At 43.0% G+C, this 21,718-nt stretch overlaps 1 protein-coding gene across 1 annotated transcript in view; it reads left to right on the top strand.

Annotated features, from left to right (window-relative positions):
- Positions 1 to 21,718, top strand: part of LOC106605428 (ubiquitin carboxyl-terminal hydrolase MINDY-3) — a 43,630-nt gene that overhangs the window by 842 nt on the left and 21,070 nt on the right. The window contains exons 2-10 of the mRNA XM_014201075.2: positions 140 to 219; positions 574 to 634; positions 1,587 to 1,772; positions 2,003 to 2,054; positions 2,576 to 2,690; positions 2,780 to 2,853; positions 2,945 to 3,024; positions 3,578 to 3,648; positions 4,183 to 4,263. Of these exons, the coding sequence (XP_014056550.2) occupies positions 140 to 219; positions 574 to 634; positions 1,587 to 1,772; positions 2,003 to 2,054; positions 2,576 to 2,690; positions 2,780 to 2,853; positions 2,945 to 3,024; positions 3,578 to 3,648; positions 4,183 to 4,263 (800 nt within the window). The remainder of the gene's footprint in view (positions 1 to 139; positions 220 to 573; positions 635 to 1,586; positions 1,773 to 2,002; positions 2,055 to 2,575; positions 2,691 to 2,779; positions 2,854 to 2,944; positions 3,025 to 3,577; positions 3,649 to 4,182; positions 4,264 to 21,718) is intronic.

Below are 21,718 nucleotides of genomic sequence, written 5' to 3'. Positions count from 1 at the left end.
GTAAGCTACCTCTCACCTATGCTTCGCGCCATTCTGGCGCACCCCCCTCTAACCTGAACACAATCCTAGACATTGTCAGTGTTGAAGCAGGTAGTGGTGGGGAAAAATAAGTGGCTCTGATGTGATTCCTGTGTTTCAGGGTTGGTCTTCAGTGAGACAGAACACACAGCACTGGAGCAGTTTGAAGGAGGACCCTGTGCTGTCATTGCTCCTGTACAGGTATGGACCGGTCCCCAGACCAGACAGTGCATAACCTTACACACAAACATGAGTTAGGTGGCCCAGCCTATGAGCAGGTAGAGGGTGTTGGTGTCTGTTACCAGAATGATGATATCAGGACAGGCACACATCTTAGATAGCACTTTCCGGAAGTCACCTGACAGGCACTCAGCTGAGAAGCCTTCTCTACTACTGTTTATGATAGTACTATATGGTGCTTTCAGAGAGTGTTTTTGTAAACATCTGTTCTTAGACAGAGTGGATAAGGTTGATGAGGATGGCAGGTTGTGTTTTTGATCTTATAGAAATGGGTTACAGCTTGTAGAATATTTCCTGATTGTGTGTTTCCTGCAGGCCTTCCTTCTGAAGAACATCTTGTTTAACAGAGAGAGTTCTAACTGGAGACACATCACAGGTAACCCTGACCTCTATCCCTAACCCAGCGTTTCCCGAACTCAGTCCTCGGGACCCCAAGGGGTGTACATTTTGTTTTTTGGTCTGACACTACACAGCTGATTCAAATGATTAAAGCTTGATGATTAGTTGATTATTTGAATCGGCTGTGTAGTGTTTCGGGAAAAAAAACAGAACATGCACCCCTTGGGGTACCAAGGACTGAGTTTGGGAAACCTAGCCCTGACCCTGTTTAACTGAAAAAGTTGTAACTGGAGGTAACCCTAACTTCTGACCCCAAGCTGACCCTGTTAAACAGAGAGCGCTCCAAATGGAGACGCATCATAACTGGGTTTATATATAAACTCAGCAAAAAAATAAACGTCCTCACTGTCAACTGCATTTATTTTCAGCAAACTTAACATGTGTAAATATTTGTATGAACATAAGATTCAACAACTGACACATAAACTGAACAAGTTCCACAGACATGTGACTAACTGAAATGGAATAATAATAGTAATGTGTCCCTGAACAAAGGGGGGATCATCCTGTACCTGTCCTGCAGGTGTGATGTTTGGATGTACCGATCCTGTGCAGGTGTTGTTACACATGGTCTGCCACTGCGAGGATGATCAGCTGTCCCTCCTGTCTTAGGCGTCTCACAGTACAGACATTTCAATTTATTGCCCTGGCCACATCTGCGGTCCTCATGCCTCCTTGCAGCATGCCTGAGGCACGTTCACGCAGATGAGCAGGGACCCTGGGCATCTTTCTTTTGGTGATTTTCAGAGTCAGTAGAAAAGTCTCTTTAGTATCCTAAGTGTTCATAACTGTGACCTTAATTGCCTACCGTCTGTAAGCTGTTAGTGTCTTAACGACCGTTCCATAGGTGCATATATATGGAATCGTAGCCTATATCTTCAGACAGCACCTTGGCAATTAATTATTCTGGTTGTATGTGTTCCTTGTAGAGGAGGAGCAGAAAGCGGCCCTGTGTTCTACTCTGGCTGAGATCCTGGAACAAGCCTGCTCTACTTCCTCCACTACCTTCTACTCCCTGGTGACCTGGGCCAAAGGACAGTGCCCCCACACTACCACTCATACACCCCTCACAGGGGGACCAGAGACCAGCCAGACCCCACAAGACCAGCACCCCAGTGAGTCCCACTACTCATCAATCCACTAATACCCATCTAATATGAATAACTGCATTGCTGTAGTGGGATGGTATTAATCATCGCATATGATAGTGGGTAGACCACATAGTGAGTAGTATTGCAGTCACTGTTAATCTAGAATAATGACGTGTTGTGTTCTGTCAACGTTACCTAAGTTGTTTCACTAGAACGTGTGTGTGTTTGCATCTCTGTGTGTCTATTGTGTGTAGCTGCTTTGGCTGATGAGGATCTTGGCTTTGAGCGGTTTCACAGCATCCTCCAGTAAGTAACTCTACTGACTGTGACTCGTCTCTCTATTGGCCATGACTTCCGTGGAGATGAAAGGAACACTGCATTGCAGGAAAATCAGGAACGCTAGTGTGTGTGTCTCTGTCTGTCTGGGATTGGCTAAGCCTGTGTGTGTGACTGGAGTTTCTCGATAATGATTTACAACCTGCTGACTCGGCACACACACTCCTCACTGATTCCTTAAGGAGACACACACACACACACACACAATCTTTGATTTTCTGCCAGAGGAGCATCAGATTGCCATCTGGCCCATTGCGTAATAATACAACACTGTCAGCATGAACTACTGCACTGTCAGCATGAACTACTGCACAGTCATAGCAGTGTGACGGTAAATGACTGCTATACATTAACGTTTCAGTAACTGTTCAGTAGTTTTATGGTTATTATACCTAGATTAACCTGAATCTCCCCCCCCAAATGAGTGCAATGTCATTAGAGGTGCTCTCGCTGACTTCTAGCCCCTGACCTTTGACCTCTAATCTCTACAGGAAGCGTATTGTGAAGTCATTATCGGAGCTTAGAGAGGAGGTGGTGTCTCTCTACGAAACCTGGAAAGGGCGCTGTGGAGTCCTGCTCTTTCTCTACTCTGTCATCCTCACCAAGGTAAGGCTCTGCGTGTGTTTGTATGCATGCGTGTTACTCTGCACTCTGTGTGCATGCATGTAACCACTTTTCTCTTTCTATTGCTACAGGGGATCGTTAACATCAGGAATGAGATTGAAGATACTACAGAGCCTCTCGTAGATCCAGTCTATGGCCACGGCAGGTATGACCCCTGATCCCTCACTTTCTTTTGACGACTTGAGCTAAGTGATGTTCTAAAAAGCTTAAGCCATTACTTTTCTTTCTCTCTGCAGTCAGAGTCTGGTTAACCTGTTAGTGACGGGCCATGCTGTCTCTAATGTGTGGGACGGAGACAGGGAGTGCTCTGGCATGAGTAAGTACTCCACACACACGCTGACACATTTAAAAAAAAACGTTTTGTCATTTAGCAGACGATCTAATCCAGAGCGATTTACAGTATTGAGTGCATACATTTTTATACTTTATTTTCATACTGGTCCCCTGTGGGAATCGAACCCACAACCCTGGCATTGCAAGCGCCATGCTCTCCCAAACGGGCACACACACACACACACACACACACACACACACACACACACACACAGCGGATTACATTATCTTAGTGAAAGGTGTTGTGCAATAAGCCTCATTTTCTGTCAGCGTGATTTTAATTTGAAACTTTTCTTCAATGAGCGTTAGGCGACTATTTATTGCTCAGTTTACTAAAGGTGTTTAGAAGACGTCCAGTTTCCTGGTGACTGTGATCCCACAGCTGAACACTAGATGGCAGTGATCAGTCACACTTTCACTGGGTCAACATACACACAGAAAGACCAAAGAAGCTGTTTCATTTAAGAGTTTTTTTTGGTCTAAGCTAGGCCTCTTTCTCTCGTTTCGTCTCCTCTCTCTTTCCCTCCCTCCCTCAGAGCTCCATGGTATCCACAACCAGGCATCAGTGGGCTTCCTCACTCTCATGGAGTCACTACGTTACTGCAAGGTACGAAAACACACACAGACAACATTCCTTCAGGCTTGTTATGTCCAAAGCATAGTGGTGAGTTTGTTCTTGTTCACTAGTCACGAATGATTGCGGGGGGAGAGATTCAAACATTCTGTGAGAGAACCAGCACCACAAATAAACACATTGTCATACACACTCCCTCTCTCACACATACTGCCACTTATTGTCTGTGACTGACTATAGTATATTAGGAACTACAGTAGATTAGTAGAATAGCTGAGTAAGTCTGGGTAGACGAGTTAGACCTGGCTACATTGGTATGTTCATGCTATAAACCTGCTCATTGAACAACCATTGTATTAGCAACAATATGACAGTCTTCTCTATTACTGTACATATTCTATTACAACATCAGATTGTATTCCCTGATCATTCCTTCTGTTAGTTGAAATGGCATCAGAAAGTTTTACAGAATAAAGGATAACTTGGTCTGGGATCAGACAGTTAAGTCAGTCTGGAATATGAATCAGAACTGCTTTGCTCTAGTTTTGGTTTGTATGTGTGTTTCAGGTGGGTGCGTTCCTGAAGTCTCCTAAGTTCCCTATATGGATCCTTGGCAGTGAGACTCATCTCTCAGTGTTCTTCGCCAAGGTAAGAATCACACAAAAACACACTCAACCTGGGCCCTGTGTGTCTGTGTGTAATATAAGCCAGTCTCTCTTCCAGCAGTAGGTCAGAAAAAGCAGAAACAGGAATGTGTGCTTTTACAGATTTAATACTGCACAGTTCACATCAGAGAGAGAGAGAGACGGGAAGAGTGAGAGGCGGTATTAGAAAAGATAGGACGGCAGTAGTATGGTCTTATATGGCTATTTTCTGCTGGTTTTTTGGCGTTGTCTTGAAACCTTGTGGTCAGCTGCAACTGGGAAAATCAGCTTGTAAAATATCTGACATGCCAAGCAGCACAAAACACACACACACACCAGTGTTTTGGGCGAAACAGTGTTCGTGTAACACAGCTGATGTGGGGGTTGAGAAATGACAGCATGTTCACAACATTTATTAATTGTTACAAATGGACTCTTAATAAAGCTGGACTCCTTAATGGTGAAACTTCCCCGTCTGTTTGCAATATTACAACAACAAAAACACCGTTTTTTTTCCCCCCTCAGTTGTTGGTGCACGCGCGATAGCAGTGCACAATATGCAGTGGCGATTTTAATTAACATGTAAATCTTGGTGGGGCAGAAACAAGTGGGATGTATGCCATCATAGCCACTACACTAAACAAATACATGAATTGCACTAACGGTGCCCACAAACTGTTAGTGCCTACATAAAGCTGTCTCAACAGCAGTCCCAACATCTTACCACTGATACAACTGGCTATCAGTGGAGCCTTGTCTGGCAGCGAAACAGTTCATTCAACTTCATTTACAAGGCATATAAACTATGACATAAGGGGACGACAAGCGGATAAGAGGCAATCCGTAATTTCGATTAAGACATTAATGAGCGAGCTCGGACGGACGTAGTCAATATAACTACACTGCTAAAAAAAAATAAAGGGAACACTTAAACAACACAATGTAACTCCAAGTCAATCACACTTCTGTGAAATCAAACTGTCCACTTAGGAAGCAACACTGATTGACAATAAATTTCACATGCTGTTGTGCAAATGGAATAGACAACAGGTGGAAATTATAGGCAATTAGCAAGACAAGGTTTTAATATCATCACCTCCTTGAAGAGCATAGTCAGAACTACACAGTTCAGATTATTACACATTTAGCTCTGATAGTTTTACTGCATGCTTTCCGTAAACATCAATTGATCATGTACTTCAGGGTAACCTATCCATTTGGCATGTAGCTGGCTAGCTAAGCAGACGTGTCATTTAGCTTGCTTCATCAGAGATTTAGGCTTTTGGAAAGAGCTTGACATTGGCAAGTCCTCGTCATGGTAAAGTCGTCAGTCACACTACTGTAATCACCACTATAATAGATGGCAAGCAAATGAAACTATTCGGATATAGCCATCTAGTTTATCCCCTGAAAGTTAGTTTGTTAACTAGCCATATACAGTGAGCTCAAAGTATTGGGACAGTGACACATTTCTTTTGTTTTGGTTCTTTTTATTCCAGCACTTTGGATTTGAAATGATACGACTGAGGTTAAAGTGCACACTGTCTGCTTACATTTGAGAGTATTTTCGGGTGAACTGTTCAGAAATTACAGCACTGTTTGTACCCCACCATTTTAGGGGACCAAAAGTATTGCCACATTCACTTACAGTACCAGTCAAAAGTTTGGGTTTTTCTTTATTTTTACTATTTTCTGCATTGTAGAATAATAGTGAAGACATCAAAACTATGAAATAACACATGGAATCATATAGTAACCAAAAAAGTGTTAAACAAATCAAAATATATTTGAGATTCTTCAAAGTAGTCATCCTTTGCCTTGACAGCTTTGCGCACTCGGTGTTCTCTCACCTGGCTTCACCTGGAATGCTTTTCCAACAGTCTTGAAGGAGTTCCCACATATGCTGAGCACTTGTTGGCTGTTTTTCCTTTCACTCTGCAGTCCAACTCATCCCAAACAAACTCAATTGGGTTCAGGTTGGGTGATTGTGGGGGCCAGGTCATCTGATTCAGCACCTCACCACTCTCCATCTTGGTCAAAATAGCCCTTACACGGCCTGGGGGTGTGTTGGGTCATTTACCTGTTGAAAAACAAATGATGGTCCCACTAAGCGCACACCAGATGGGATGGCGTATCGCTTTATTTCTAAATAAATCAGACAGTGTCACGAGCAAAGCACCATCACTACTCCTCCGTGCTTCGCGGTGGGAACTACACATGCAGAGATCATCTGTTCACCTACTCTGTGTCTCACAAAGACAAGGCAGTTGGAACCAAAAATCTCAAATTTGGACTCATCAGCCCAAAGGACAGATTTCTACCGGTCTAATGTTTATTGCTTGTGTTTCTTGGCCCAAGCAAGTCTCTTCTCATTGGTGTCCTTTAGTAGTGTTTCTTTGCAGCGATGCGACCGTGAAGGCCTGATTCACGCTGTCTCCTCTGAACAGTTGATTGAGATGTGTCTGTTACTTGAACTCTGAAGTGTTTATTTGGGCTGGAATTTATGAGACTGGTAACTCTAATGAACTTATCCTCTGCAGCAGAGGTTACTCTGGGTCTTCCTTTCCAGTGGCGGTCCTCATGAGCCAGTTTCTTCATCAGTGCTTGATGGTTTTTGAGACTGACCTTCATGTCTTAAAGTAATGATGGACTGTCGTTTCTTTGCTTATTTGAGCTGTACTTGCCATATAATGGACTTGGTCTTTTACCAAATAGGGCTACCAACTTTACCTTGTCACAACACAACTGATTGGCTCAAACGCATTAAGAAGGAAAGAAATTCCACAAATTAACTTTTAACAAGGCACACCTGTTTATTTAACCTTTTTATTTAACTAGGCAAGTCAGTTATGAACAAATTCTTATTTACAATGTTGGCCTACCTCAGCCAAACCCTAACCCAGATGACGTTGGGCCAATTGTGGTTGGGATATAGCCTGGAATCGAACCAGGGTCTATAGTGACGCTTCTAGCACGGCGATGCAGTGCCTTAGACCGCTGCGCCACTCGTCGGGAGCTCCCCGAGTGGTCATCAAGGCAAAGGGTGGCTACTTTGAAGAATCTCATATAAAATATACACTGCTCAAAAAAATAAAGGGAACACTTAAACAACACAATGTAACTCCAAGTCAATCACACTTCTGTGAAATCAAATGGAATAGTGTGCAAATGGAATAGACAACAGGTGGAAATTATAGGCAATTAGCAAGACACTCCCAATACAGGAGTGGTTCTGCAGGTGGTGACCACAGACCACTTCTCAGTTCCTATGCTTTCTGGCTGATGTTTTGGTCACTTTTGAATGCTGGTGGTGCTTTCACTCTAGTGGTAGCATGAGACGGAGTCTACAACCCACACAAGTGGCTCAGGTAGTGCAGCTCATCCAGGATGGCACATCAATGCGAGCTGTGGCAAGAAGGTTTGCTGTGTCTGTCAGCGTAGTGTCCAGAGCATGGAGGCGCTACCAGGAGACAGGCCAGTACATCAGGAGACGTGGAGGAGGCCGTAGGAGGGCAACAACCCAGCAGCAGGACCGCTACCTCCGCCTTTGTGCAAGGAGGAGCAGGAGGAGCACTGCCAGAGCCCTGCAAAATGACCTCCAGCAGGCCACAAATGTGCATGTGTCTGCTCAAACGGTCAGAAACAGACTCCATGAGGGTGGTATGAGGGCCTGACATCCACAGGTGGGGGTTGTGCTTACAGCCCAACACCGTGCAGGACGTTTGGCATTTGCCAGCGAACACCAAGATTGGCAAATTCGCCACTGGCGCCCTGTGCTCTTCACAGATGAAAGCAGGTTCACACTGAGCACGTGACAGAGTCTTGGGACGCCGTGGAGAACGTTCTGCTGCCTGCAACATCCTCCAGCATGATCGGTTTGGCGGTGGGTCAGTCATGGTGTGGGGTGGCATTTCTTCTGGGTGCCGCACAGCCCTCCATGTGCTCGCCAGAGGTAGCCTGACTGCCATTAGGTACCGAGATGAGATCCTCAGACCCCTTGTGAGACCATATGCTGGTGCGGTTGGCCCTGGGTTCCTCCTAATGCAAGACAATGCTAGACCTCATGTGGCTGGAGTGTGTCAGCAGTTCCTGCAAGAGGAAGGCATTGATGCTATGGACTGGCCCGCCCGTTCCCCAGACCTGAATCCAATTGAGCACATCTGGGACATCATGTCTCACTCCATCCACCAACGCCACGTTGCACCACAGACTGTCCAGGAGTTGGCGGATGCTTTAGTCCAGGTCTGGGAGGAGATCCCTCAGGAGACCATCCGCCACCTCATCAGGAGCATGCCCAGGTGTTGTAGGGGGTTCATACAGGCACGTGGAGGCCACACACACTACTGAGCCTCATTTTGACTTGTTTTAAGGACATTACATCAAAGTTGGATCAGCCTGTAGTGTGGTTTTCCACTTTAATTTTGAGTGTGACTCCAAATCCAGACCTCCTTGGGTTGATAAATTGGATTTCCATTGATTATTTTTGTGATTTTTGTTGTCAGCACATTCAACTATGTAAAGAAAAAAGTATTTAAGATTATTTCATTCATTCAGATCTAGGATGTGTTATTTTAGTGTTCCCTTTATTTTTTTAAGCAGTGTATTTTGACTTAACACTTTTTTTGGTTACTACATGATTCCACATGTGTTATTTCATAGTTTGTCTTCACTATTATTCTACAATATAAAAATAAAAACCATGGAATGAGTAGGTGTTCAAACTTTTGACTGGTACTGTATGTGTATTGAAGTAGTCACAGTTTAGTATTTGGTCCCATATTCCTAGCACGCAATGTTTACATCAAACTTGTGACTCTACACAGTTGCTGAATGCTTTTGCTGTTTGTTTTGGTGGTTTCAGATAATTTTGTGCCTAATAGAAACTAATGGTAAATAATGTATGTTTCTAAACATGCTACCATTTTTACGGATAGTCCTGAATGAATCGTGAAAAAGTTAGACGCACAAATATCATCCCCCCCAAGACATGCTAAGCTCTCCCCTTTACAATAAGTAATGGGAGGTTAGCATTTTTTTTGGGGGGGGGGTATGATATTTATTCCTCTAACTTTCAAACACTTAAACAAAGTTGAAAAGGGGATGTTAGCTAACTTCACTAAGTAGGTCTACGTTGGTTGGATAAAAAAAAGTACATTAGGTCTACTTACCACTGTTTAGCCAACTGTACAAAGTTTCTACTGGTAGCTTGCAGAGTAGAAAATATCAGCTAACAGTACATTGGCAAATGCTTCCTTCTGCTGCTTGACAGACAGGCACAAAGGATGGGAAAATTATCATAAACTTAAAATACTTGTCAGGTATAGTTCACTTTTTTATTTTATCACTCAAATATCAAATTAATGGTGGCCAATATTGAGAGATTGAGGCTACCCTCATGTATGACATAATCATGTTTACTGCCCATGAAAAGCATGCAGTTACTTGCTATATAACTGATGAAAGAGCTGAGCTAAATGTGAGCAATTGTTTTGTATGGAAAAATCTGAAATTTGGAGTTCTATGTTCTTCAAGAGGTGATTGTTACAGCCAAATAATTATCATTTTATTTAACAATCCCTTGAAAACAGCACATAGTTGTCAATGGTGTAAGTGGAGTTCGGGGTCTCCTTGCCCTCTAGCAGGCAAATCGAACATTCTGCACCGTATTGTGACGTTTTATTGATAACGACCTATAACAATGGTGGTGGGGTGGCACTGTTTCCCCCCTACTGCACATTCTATCTTTAAGTAAAATTACTTTTTTTTTAACAATTTGGAACACTATTTTAGTAAGAGATTATTCTTGGAAGAATTTATCATTCTAAGATCCTTCTGCATATGTATACAGGCACTGGATTCTGTTGGCTGTGGATCGTGTGTGTAACTATATACTGCTATACCTGCGTATCAAAGCCAGCAATCAGCTTAAGGCCGGAGGGAATTGATTCTCTCTGGTACAGGATATGGCATCAGAGGAAAACAGAATGTTACAGCTAGCGTTTACCTCATAACACCACACCCAATGGATTTTCGAGGAAATGGATAATACAATTATTGTGTAAAGTGATCGTTAACTCCAAAAGCAGAAGTTTGTCAGCAGTTTCCAGGCCTTTTAAAGGGGTCTTATTGAGATGAGTCCAAGTCCCATATCATCTGTGAAGATGTTGTGTATTGTGCTTCGACTCCGCTTATGTCTTGAGGGTTGGAAACATCTTGATGTTGGAGTGAACTATCATTTTAGATTAGAGCAGTTGTTCCATGTCCCCTGGGAAAAAGCAGGGTACTGGGTAGTGTCTGCCTGCTAGGGGACTGGTACACATGTCGAGGCAAACTAGATGACCCAGAGTCATGGTCCTCATGATTTCACTGTGATGACTTCCAATAACCACCATGGCTCCCAAGGCACTGGTGACATAGTACACACACACTCCTGAGAGAGGGGGAACCTGATCCTGATTAGCGTTAATGGTCATAGATGTGTGTGTGCCCTCAGGTGGTTGTTTTCCTTTTGGGAATGTGATCCCGGAGTTCCCATCTGGATCCGTTTGTCCCGCTGGAGACCGTGGACACTCTGTGGACCCCTCATTTATGATTGTTCACTTGGCTGGAGAGAGAGGAGACTCAAGGCCATGGTGTGGTCGAAGTAAAACATTTCAGTATATGAATTTACATTCAATATGCAAGATGTGAGGGCAAGTTACTTAGATGCAAGAGCATAGTACAAAATTAATAGCATGGCATTTACATCTACAGTATGTCAAAACCAGTGGCTAAAAAACCCTAATGGCTAAGAAACAAATGGCACAAAAGGCCAATTTATTCTTCTGTCTCAAGGCTACAGTATATAGTTTTTCTGAATGACGTATACATGCATCATTACAGACGTTGGGTGATATGAATCTCATTCGACTTTCAATTGAACAGTGAGGCATCTGCTGATTTTTGGTACAGAGAGTGATATTCAGGAGCTAGAGCTATTTCAAGTTTGGATTGTCACATGTTGAGGCCTCTGAGAATTCTGTGTGATCTGGGTCACAGGGTTGTATAAAAACACTTGTACCGTGACCGGGAGTCCCGTATGGCGGCGCACAATTGGCCCAGTGTCGTTAAGGGAGGGTTTGGCCGTGGGGCTTTCCAGGGCTCATCGTGTTCTAGCGACTCCTTGAGGCAGGCCGGTCGCCTGCAAGCTGACTTTAGTCGTCAGTTGAACAGTGTTTCCTCCGACACATTTGTGCGGCTGGCTTCCGGGTTAAGCAAGCAGGTGTTAAGACGCAGCGTGACTTGTTTCAGAGGACGCATGATTCGAGCTTCGCCTCTCCCGAGCCTGTTGGGGAGTTGCAGCGATGCGACAAGATCGTAACTACCAATTTGAATATCACGAAAAAGGAGTTAAATTTTAAACCAAAAATATTTTTTACCCCTTGTACTTCAAACCATTTTAACTTTTGTGTAAGCAATCAAGCAGGTTATGCATATTATTATGGTAAGCAAAGATATGTAGGATATGGCATCCGGTTTGGGTTCTCCTCCATCCTCAACACACACTGAGCTCATGCAGCTGACGCTACGCTGATTAGGGAGAGGAGCTGTCTGCCCCGTCAGACACACGTTCTCTCTCTTTCTCACACACGCACGCGTGCATATCGTGTCATTACAGTTGTAACTAGTTAATGTAGTGTGTGTGTGATGACGACGACGACAACAGCTTTCAGTGTGTTAGTGTTGAGAGAGCTCTGGAGCTGACCTCAAACCATGCATCTTGTGATGCCTGTTCTAGGGTTCCCCTGTGTCTTTATCTAGTGTGTGTGATGTCCCGTCATTGTTAGTGTGGCTTTTAGACCATTAGTGTGTGACTGCCTCATAGCATTAGTGTTTTTATCTGATCTAACTCTCCACCACCCTCCCTCTTTTTACCTCCCCCCCCCACCATCCACCTCTCTTCATCCCATTACAGGCTCTCTATAATGGCCTGTAATGGGATCTGAGGCCTTCTGTCACCACAGAGAAGGAGGGAGAGGAGAGGGGATGAGACTAGAGGGAGAAGGAAGAAAGGCAGGGGAGGAGAGAGATTGTGGAGAGAATATTTTGTGTATTTGGAAACTTTGAGACAACATCCATACCTCTCCAAAGTGTGCACAGTTCCTAAGTAATTTCAATGCACATTATGACTCAAAGAAGTCTTTTTTTTGTGTTTTTTATTTATTTTAAGCTCTCATAGCTGTGCCGATGAAGAACTAGAGCAAGCACACTTGTAGTTGTTTTGAACACAGCCCAGCATCCCCGCCTTTACCCAATTACTGATAGTCCATTATAAATCTGGGTCAGGTGAGCATAATTTGAAAACTTCTATAGCCAACATGACAAGCTAAATTATAAAATAAGATATTTGTGTTAGGCTTTCACAAGGCAATTCAGAGAAGCAGATCGTAATTTTGGTTCTCAGAATTGAGTCGTGTGCATTCAGATGCGTGGTGCGCATCAAATTCTCTTCACAACAAACAGGCTCATTCTGTTGAGGACAACCCAGGGTATAACACCAAGTCATCTTGTACAAACATAGTGATCATAAATTAACCTTGACACAATGATATGTGTTTTATGCAGTGTTGGAAAAAGTACCCAATTGTCATACTTGAGTAAAAGTAAAGATGACTCAAGTAAAAGTGAGTCACCCAGTAAAATACTTATTGAGTAAAAGTCTGAAAGTATTTGGTTTTACACATACTTACCTATCAAAAGTAATTGTAATTGCCAAAAGATACTTAAACCTTGTGTTGTCTTAAGGGTCAAAAATCAAAAACAGCAGAAAACCCTTTTCCTAGAGTGACCCCCAACATTACAAAAAGTGAAACATCGCCTTTGTTCATATTTCCATGAAAGCTGTACACCCCCAGGGTACAAAGATTATATTACGGTCATTTCTGACCCGGCAGTTATAATTTACAAACCACAAAGACGCACACAATGATAAATTGAGATTAAGTGTGTTACTGATTGAACTCAGCCAGCAGCTTCTGAAGAGGAAGATCACCATGGTTGGCACAGTTAGAAAGAACACGCCTGAGCACCCCCTGCACTCCTCGCAAAAAGGGGGAGGGAGGCCTTCTCTTCAAAGATTGCCTTCGCCACCACTCTAGTTTCTTACCTCCCAAAGAGGAACAAGAATGTGGTCCTCCTGAGCACACTGCACAAAATGGCTGAGATCAGTGATCGTGAGGACAGGAAGCCAGCCATCATCCTGGACTACAACCACAACAAAGGAGGCGTGGACAACCTGGACAAGGTGATAGTACTTACAGCTGCAGGATGACTGCCCGCTGGCCCCTGGTCATCTTCCATAACATCATTGATGTGTCCTAATACAATGCCTTCGTGATATGGAACAAGATCAACCCTACCTGGATGCCTGATAAGCGGAACAAGAGGGTGTTCCTGGAGCAGCTGGGAAAGGCATTTGTAACCCCACACATTTAAAGGGAGTGCCTCCCCTGCACAGCAGCCTCTGCAGCGCATGTGAAAGCTGTTCAGGGGGCTGAATCTTGTCCTGATCCACCTGAGGCTGGGGCAGGCAAGAGGAGGAGATTCTGCCCCCCCCAAAGAAGGACTGTAAAACAAATACTATGTGCTGCACATGATTGAGATACATCTGCAAAGTCCATGCACACACACTTGCATGTGTGCTAATTTAGAGTTGATGAATTTTATGTTCTTCACATTTTTTGTTTTGTATTTTATTTTTATTGTTCTTTATACACCTTGTGGATGTGGGCAATGGTTAAACAATGGGAGAAGCCTAGTATTTTGTAGTTGAATTCCTCATTGTACACTATAAGAATATATCACTGTTGCCAAAAAAGTTCACGACTGTTGTTTCCCTTCAATAAAATGCATTCAAAACAACATTCTGCACATGTCTGCTGCTTTCTCTTGCTAAAAAATGGTTTACTCCTATGCAGTACCTTTACCAATAATAAAAATAAATCTACTTTAGTAAAGAACACAATTATGTCAGGTGTGTTGTAATAAAAAGGAGTGGTGTCCACTGATTTAAATGCGGTCTTTCTGCATTGTGAAGAGGGAAAACCCAGGTATTCACAAAGTTTGACGAATGACAGGTTGTTTCTTCATGCAAAATAGATTTGGGGTTTCTAATTCAATTAAGCTGCTTTATTTTAGGGGTTTAGTGAAGGCGGGTCATTTTTTACCCTTAGGACAAAGGGAGTATACAGAATGTTTAAGACTACACAAGGGTCAAGTATCAAACGTAAAAGTATGAATCTTTTCAAATTCCTTATTAAGCAAATCAGAATGCACCATTTAAAAAAAACATGTTTTAAAGAACAGTAGCGAGGCTATATACAGGGGGTACCGGTACAGAGTCGATGTGCGGGGGCACAGGTTAGTCTAGGTAATGTGTAGGTAAAGTGACTATGCATGGATAATAAACAGAGTAGCAGCAGCGTAAAAATGGGGGGACAATGCAAATAGTCAAGGTAGCCATTTGATTAGCTGTTCAGGAGTCTTATGGCTTCAGGGTAGAAACTGTTAAGGAGCCTTTTGGACCTATACTTGGCGCTCTGGTACCGCTTGCCGTGCGGTAGCAGAGAGGACAGTCTATGACTAGGCTGGCTGGAGTCTTTTTTTTGGGCCTTCCTGACACTGCCTGGTATAGAGGTCCTGAATGTCAGGAAGCTTTGCCTCAGTGATGTACTGGCCCGTACGCACTACCCTCTGTAGTGCTTTGTGGTCGGAGGCCGAGCAGTTGCCATACCAGGCGGTGATGCAACCAGTCAGGATGATCTCGATGGTGCAGCTGTAGAACTATTTGAGGATCTGAGGACCCATGCCAAATATTTTCAGTCTCCTGAAGGGGAATAGTTTTTTTCGTGCCCTCTTCACAACTGTCTTGGTGTGCTTCAACCATGTTAGTTGGTTGGTGATGTGGACACCAAGAATCTTGACGCTCTCAACCTGCCCCATTACAGCCCTGTCATTAACCCTATCCTGTCATGTCACATCAGTCATAATGACATATATTTTAATCCTGAAAGGATGGGAGTGCGGAAGGAAGGATGTACTTTAAAATGGCTTCTGGCTGTCCTAGTGGACCATGTCCTCTTTGTCTTCTCTCTCTGTAGTGTTTCCTCCTTTCTCTCTTCCTTTCCATCTGAGAGTGATGCCATTCACAGGCCTCTATCCTCTTATCCTTAAGCCCCTCTCGGGAGCTGTGTGTGTCTGTGTGTTTACGTACTCTGATGGTTTAACCGGTGTGTGTTTGTGTGTAGTAGCACCGTTATGGGTCAGTGATTTAACGGGAGATAGAGCAGCTCTTCTGGCCCTCAGTGTCTCTCAAGAGAGTAGCCTCTTTCTCACACACCACACACACACACTCACTTTGTCTTTCCCCAAAGAGCATGTGTCTGATGTATAATACAGACACAAGTACATGTCCCTAAACGTCTCAGTGAGTGAGAGAGCGGATGGGGTCATTAGGTCTGAGGCAGGTCTCCCTTTCAGTGCATCTTAGAAAAAGAAAAGTGCTATGTACCTTACCTGTGAGTGCACACACACACACAAAGCTAGATCTGAGTGAAAGATGTGTACAGTAACCGTCATCATTATTCTCTGACGCATCTGACCTGTTCTATTCTAGCAGGGACAAAGGCTGTGTGTGATAGGGCCTGGCCCCTTGTCTGTGACTGGTCTCAGTCTCTACAGCTGTCCTGTATAGCCCTGTTCTCTATAGTCTTGTTCTGTTCAGACACATACACACCTAGACAGAGACCCCAGATAGCTTGTTGTCCCTGACAGACCATTAATCACCTGTCTTTCTCTGGCACGCACACCTCTCAGCCCCTCTTAGCCAGGACAAAGGTCTGAGTGTAATTGAGTCTTCTGCTTCAAGAGGCTCTCCACCTAACAAAGCGAAACACTAAACCAACACCACACACACTGTAGACTAGGAGTTCCTGTTAGCGTGACAGAGGAAGAGAATGGTCAGGGATGGATAGATGGAGAGGCTGATGAAAGTATGTGTCAGGACAGAACAGAGGGACAAAGGAGGGGTAGAGCGGGATCGACGAGAGGGGTAAGGCTACACCCATCTACAACTACTTACATCTCAGGAGAGAGCGAGGGGTTAAGGAGAGGCTGGAGGGAGGGAGGGAGGGAGGGAGAAGGTGAGAGGGATAGAAAGAGGGTTAGAAAATGCCCAAACTAAAGTAGGAGGGAAGGGGAGAGAAACAGATGGATAGAGATGAGCTGGACTAGTGTGTTTCTATTTTAAGAGGTTTTCTGTTGCTGTTCAGGAGCTGGATCTGTTTAATAAGAATCTGCTCCAGTAGACAACAGATTTGAGGGTTTGTGGAACAGAATTAGGTTCTGAGCTAGTTTGGAATGCATTCCTCTTGATTTTCATAGCGCACACATCTTGGTACCATTGGGGTGTGTGCACGTGCATACACATTTAGAGAATGCAGTCCTCTGGTCCAGTGCAAGCAAACAAGAGGCTGGAAGGGGACGGCGCTAATACACACACCCCTTCCCTGTGGAGTGTGTGACATGACATGTAATCTAAACTCAGCAGCATCTCCAGGCCTCTAATAAAACACACATCAAAGACATACTAGCAGGCCTGGCATTTAACCCACCCACACACGCTACACACAAATAGGTAACTGCCAAAATAAAGGAAACACTTGGGTAAATGAGGAATACAAAATATGTTGAAAGCGGGTGTTCATTAAGTTAATTAAGCAATTCATATCCCATCATGCTTAGGGTGTTGTATAAAAATGCACAGTTGCCCATTATTTTGGCTATCATGGCTAGAAGAGATCTGTGACTTTTTGAAAGAGTGGTCTCAAAGGAGCATAGGGAGTTTAAAGTTTGTGTGTGTGTGTCACCAGATCTCAACCCAATTGAACACTTATGGGAGATTCTAGAGCGGTGCCTGAGACAGCGTTTTCCATCAACAAAACCCCAAATGATGGAATATCTCATGGAAGAATGGTGTCGGATCCCTCCAATAAAGTTAGACACTTGTAGAATCTATGCCAAGGTGCATTAACTTCTGGTGGCTTGTGGTGGCCCCACACCCTATTAAGACTTCATGTTGGTGTTTTCTTTATTTTGGCAGTTACCTGTACATAGACACGTTTTGTTAGTGTGTCGCGTTATTGTATCTGAGCTCATTGTATGTGTGTGGGCAGACTTCAGGTAATGATATGTTGCCTTGTCTGTAAATGACAGTATGTTTACTGTCTCTTAAGGAGACTCAAGACCTGGTTATGGCTGAGACATGGAGGTGATAGAATGTCACGACCCTGCCCGCTTGTGTGGAAAACAACCTGTGATGATTACCCCATTGGCTCACAGCAGAAACTTGACATTTTTCAAGCACCATTTTTTTTGTCTGTTTTAGTCGTTTACAAAACTACATTTTAAGAAAAGTACAACATGTCTAAAGTTTACTTTTCAACATTGCCTGCTCCCTAGCGTTCTCCCTACTTATAAAAAGGTAATATTGTAGTGCTTCCCTCGCCCGTTTTCATCATGATGCTAGCAGCCACGTGAGTGAATGCTAGATAACTTTAACATTAAGCTAGTTAAGACCAACAACAGACTATACAGCTGCAAGTAGTGAGTGGAGTTACAAACGGACTATACTAAACAAGTTAAATGTCTTACCTGTGATGAAATGTCTTCCACACACACAGCTATGTGTAGACTACTTGGACAACACGTCCCCACATTTCCCACTCTCCCACACCGGATAGCCTGAAGACACAGGGCTCTTCTCGCAAGATCTATTTCCCTACATGGGAGCATTGCGAACCGTAGGTTGTGATTTTTGACTTGGCTACATGTACTTTGAACAACAGAGCAGCTTTTCGGCATGTTTTGTTATTTCTGTAGAACAAAAAAACTACGACGAAGTTGCAGCTTACAATGTGGGTGAATGAAAAATGTTTGTTCTGCAATTTGTGGTTGAGGGGCATTCCATATTATTACGTGAATACCGACTGGGAATATTTCCTGTGTGTGTGTGTGTGTGTGTGTCTCCTGCATCTCTCATATAGGTTCCAGCGCTGTGTTATTACCTACAGTTATAACTCTTGAGTCTTAACCCTCACTGCTAGAGGAGAGTACATGAGTTAACCCAGTCTCTATAGCTGGGTTATACTGTACAGTGCCATCGGAAAGTATTCAGACCCCTTGATTAAAAAAAATAAATACATTTTAGAATAAGGCTGTAATGTAACAAAATGGGGAAAAATCCTCTGCATTCTAAACAGAATACCCTATAATGACAAAGCAAAAAGTTTTTTTTTTAGGAACAGAAATATCTATTCAGTCACTTTGCTATGTCGTGACTATCATTAATGTGTTTGACTGTTAATTTATAAAATAATGACATACCACATTCAAATATTACACGATTAATCATATAACAATTAAGTAGTAATCTGGGGTACCACGGGAAAGTTAATGAGTTACTATCTCCCGACTAAACTCTAAAGATATAAATATCTCTTACATCAGTCAGTCAATTCATTAATTATTATTTACCTTATCAGACTCATTCTGAATGTCGCAAAATTCTTGGATATCTGCACAAACCCTAGCATAAATGAATCGGTGGTATGCAAATTGGCTTATTTATTTTCTAACTAAATAATCATACAGAAATACACACACACACACACACACACACACACACACACACACACGGTATAGTTATTGGTTACTAACACAATGCAATGAAAGATCCCTGGTGGACTAAACCGAAATGGCGGATTCAAAAGAGAGGGAAAGGGAAAAACAAAGGAGTTCCACGATTGTACATTACAGCTCATGGAAATGCAAATACTTTGCATGGCCGCTCATTCGAAAGAATTGCAATGTACATATTTACGTGTGTATGTCTTTGCTGTCTCTGTTGAAAATACTCGATCCATCTACGGGGAGTAATTCGACAGTCTCCGAGAGATTTTCAAACCATTTCGTACCTTTCAGCTCACGCTGTCGGTCACTCTGGTCTAATGTAGAGCTAGAACCATTTCACACACCCGTAGCAACCCGGAAAAGTACTGGTCTCTAGAGATTTAAATTCCTACCATTTCAACGTGCAGCCACGCTCCATGTTTTTCTGGTCTAATATGCAAATTCTTCAGCGAGTCCTATTAACCTCTCTAGGGCCGGCGGGACGAAATCGTCCCACCTACGTAACAGCCAGTGGAATCCTGTGGCGCGTTATTCAAATACCTTAGAAATGCTATTACTTCAATTTCTCAAACATATGACTATTTTACAGCATTTTAAAGACAAGACTCTCGTTAATCTAATCACACTGTCCGATTTCAAAAAGGCTTTACAACGAAAGCAAAACATTAGATTATGTCAGCAGAGTACCCAGCCAGAAATAATCAGACACCCATTTTTCAAGCTAGCATATAATGTCACAAAAACCCAGAAGACAGCTAAATGCAGCACTAACCTTTGATCTTCATCAGATGACACACCTAGGACATTATGTTATACAATACATGCATGTTTTGTTCAATCAAGTTCATATTTATATCAAAAACCAGCTTTTTACATTAGCATGTGACGTTCAGAACTAGCATACCCCCCGCAAACTTCCGGTGAATTTACTAAAAATTTACTAAATTACTCACGATAAACGTTCACAAAAAGCATAACAATTATTTTAAGAATTATAGATACAGAACTCCTCTATGCACTCGATATGTCCGATTTTAAAATAGCTTTTCGGTGAAAGCACATTTTGCAATATTCTAAGTAGATAGCCCGGCATCACAGGGCTAGCTATTTAGACACCCAGCAAGTTTAGCACTCACCAAAGTCAGATTTACTATAAGAAAATGTTTATTAACTTTGGTGTTCTTCGTCAGAATGCACTCCCAGGACTTCTACTTCAATAACAAATGTTGGTTTGGTCCCAAATAATCCATAGTTATATTCAAACAGCGGCGTTTTGTTCGTGCGTTCAAGACACTATCCGAAAGGGTAAAGAAGGGTGACGAGCACGGCGCATTTCGTGACAAAAAAATTCTAAATATTCCATTACCGTACTTCGAAGCATGTCAACCGCTGTTTAAAATCAATTTTTATGCCATTTTTCTCGTAAAAAAAGCGATAATATTCCGACCGGGAATCTGCGTTTAGGTAAAAAGAGGAAAGAAAATAAAGCACGGGGTCGACTCGTGCACGCGCCTAAGCCCATTGTCCTCTGATCGGCCACTTGCCAAAAGCGTAAATGTGTTTCAGCCTGGGGCTGCCTCGATATCATTCAGCTTTTTCCCGGGCTCTGAGAGCCTATGGGAGCTGTAGGAAGTGTCATGTTACAGCAAAGATCCTCAGTCTTCAATAAAAAGAGCCAAGATGAACAACAACTTGTCAGACAGGCCACTTCCTGTACAGAATCTTCTCAGGTTTTTGCCTGCCATATGAGTTCTGTTATTCTACAGACACCATTCAAACAGTTTTAGAAACTTTAGGGTGTTTTCTATCCAAAGCCAATAATTATATGCATATTATAGTTACTGGGCAGGAGTAGTAACCAGATTAAATCGGTTACGTTTTTATCCGGCTGTGTCAATACTGCCCCCTAACCCCAACAGGTTAAGCACTCACCTTGGAGGGTGGTGTCAGTCACGTTGCCACAAGGTCTGTGCTCACGTGGGCGTGGTTACTGACTGGGTAAAACTTTACATGGAAAAACAATTCTCTCATTTAGAAGGCTAAACTCACATTTCATCTTCTCACAAATAGTTTAATATTTAATCATATAAGTTCCACAACATTTAGATGTATACGTCCCAGTTATCAGATTTACATTTCTAGAGTTATCGTTATTTGGTTATACCGTCTTTATTGACATCACAAATTTGTAATGAATTTGTAATGAACAGGATTGTTCTTTAAATAGCCATGGACCATTCCAAGTGTTTGGATTACAGAAATATTGTTTCATTATCCAATCTTGGACGTCACAGTACTACAAAATCTCTGTTGTAACAAAGGGATTTTTTTACTTTCATTTCTGCAGAGTGGGAGAGTGAGTTCCTGCAGGTATTTAAGACTGTCATAAAACGGCAAACTTCACCCCTCTCCCCCTCTGTTGGAGAGCGAGGGCGCTGTATAGCGGACCCACTGTAACCTGATCATTCAGGTCTTCACAGGAGAGTCATGGCAGCTGTGAGACTCGAAATTGAGCTCAGGTGCATCTTGTTTCCATTGATCATCCTTGAGATGTTTCTACAACTTGATTGTAGTCCACCTGTAGTAAATAAGATGTATTGGACATGATTTAGAAAGGCGCACACCTGTCTATATAAGGTCCCACAGTTGACAGTGCATATCAGAGCAAAAATCAAGCCATGAGCTCAAAGGAGTTGTCCGTAGAGCTCCGAGACAGAATTGTGTCAAGGCAC

The sequence above is a fragment of the Salmo salar genome, chromosome ssa05 (genome assembly GCF_905237065.1).
Source record: "Salmo salar chromosome ssa05, Ssal_v3.1, whole genome shotgun sequence".
Lineage (NCBI taxonomy): Eukaryota > Metazoa > Chordata > Actinopteri > Salmoniformes > Salmonidae > Salmo > Salmo salar.
The sequence above is the reverse complement of the archived record's forward strand: the minus strand, read 5'-3'. Positions and strand labels throughout refer to the sequence as shown.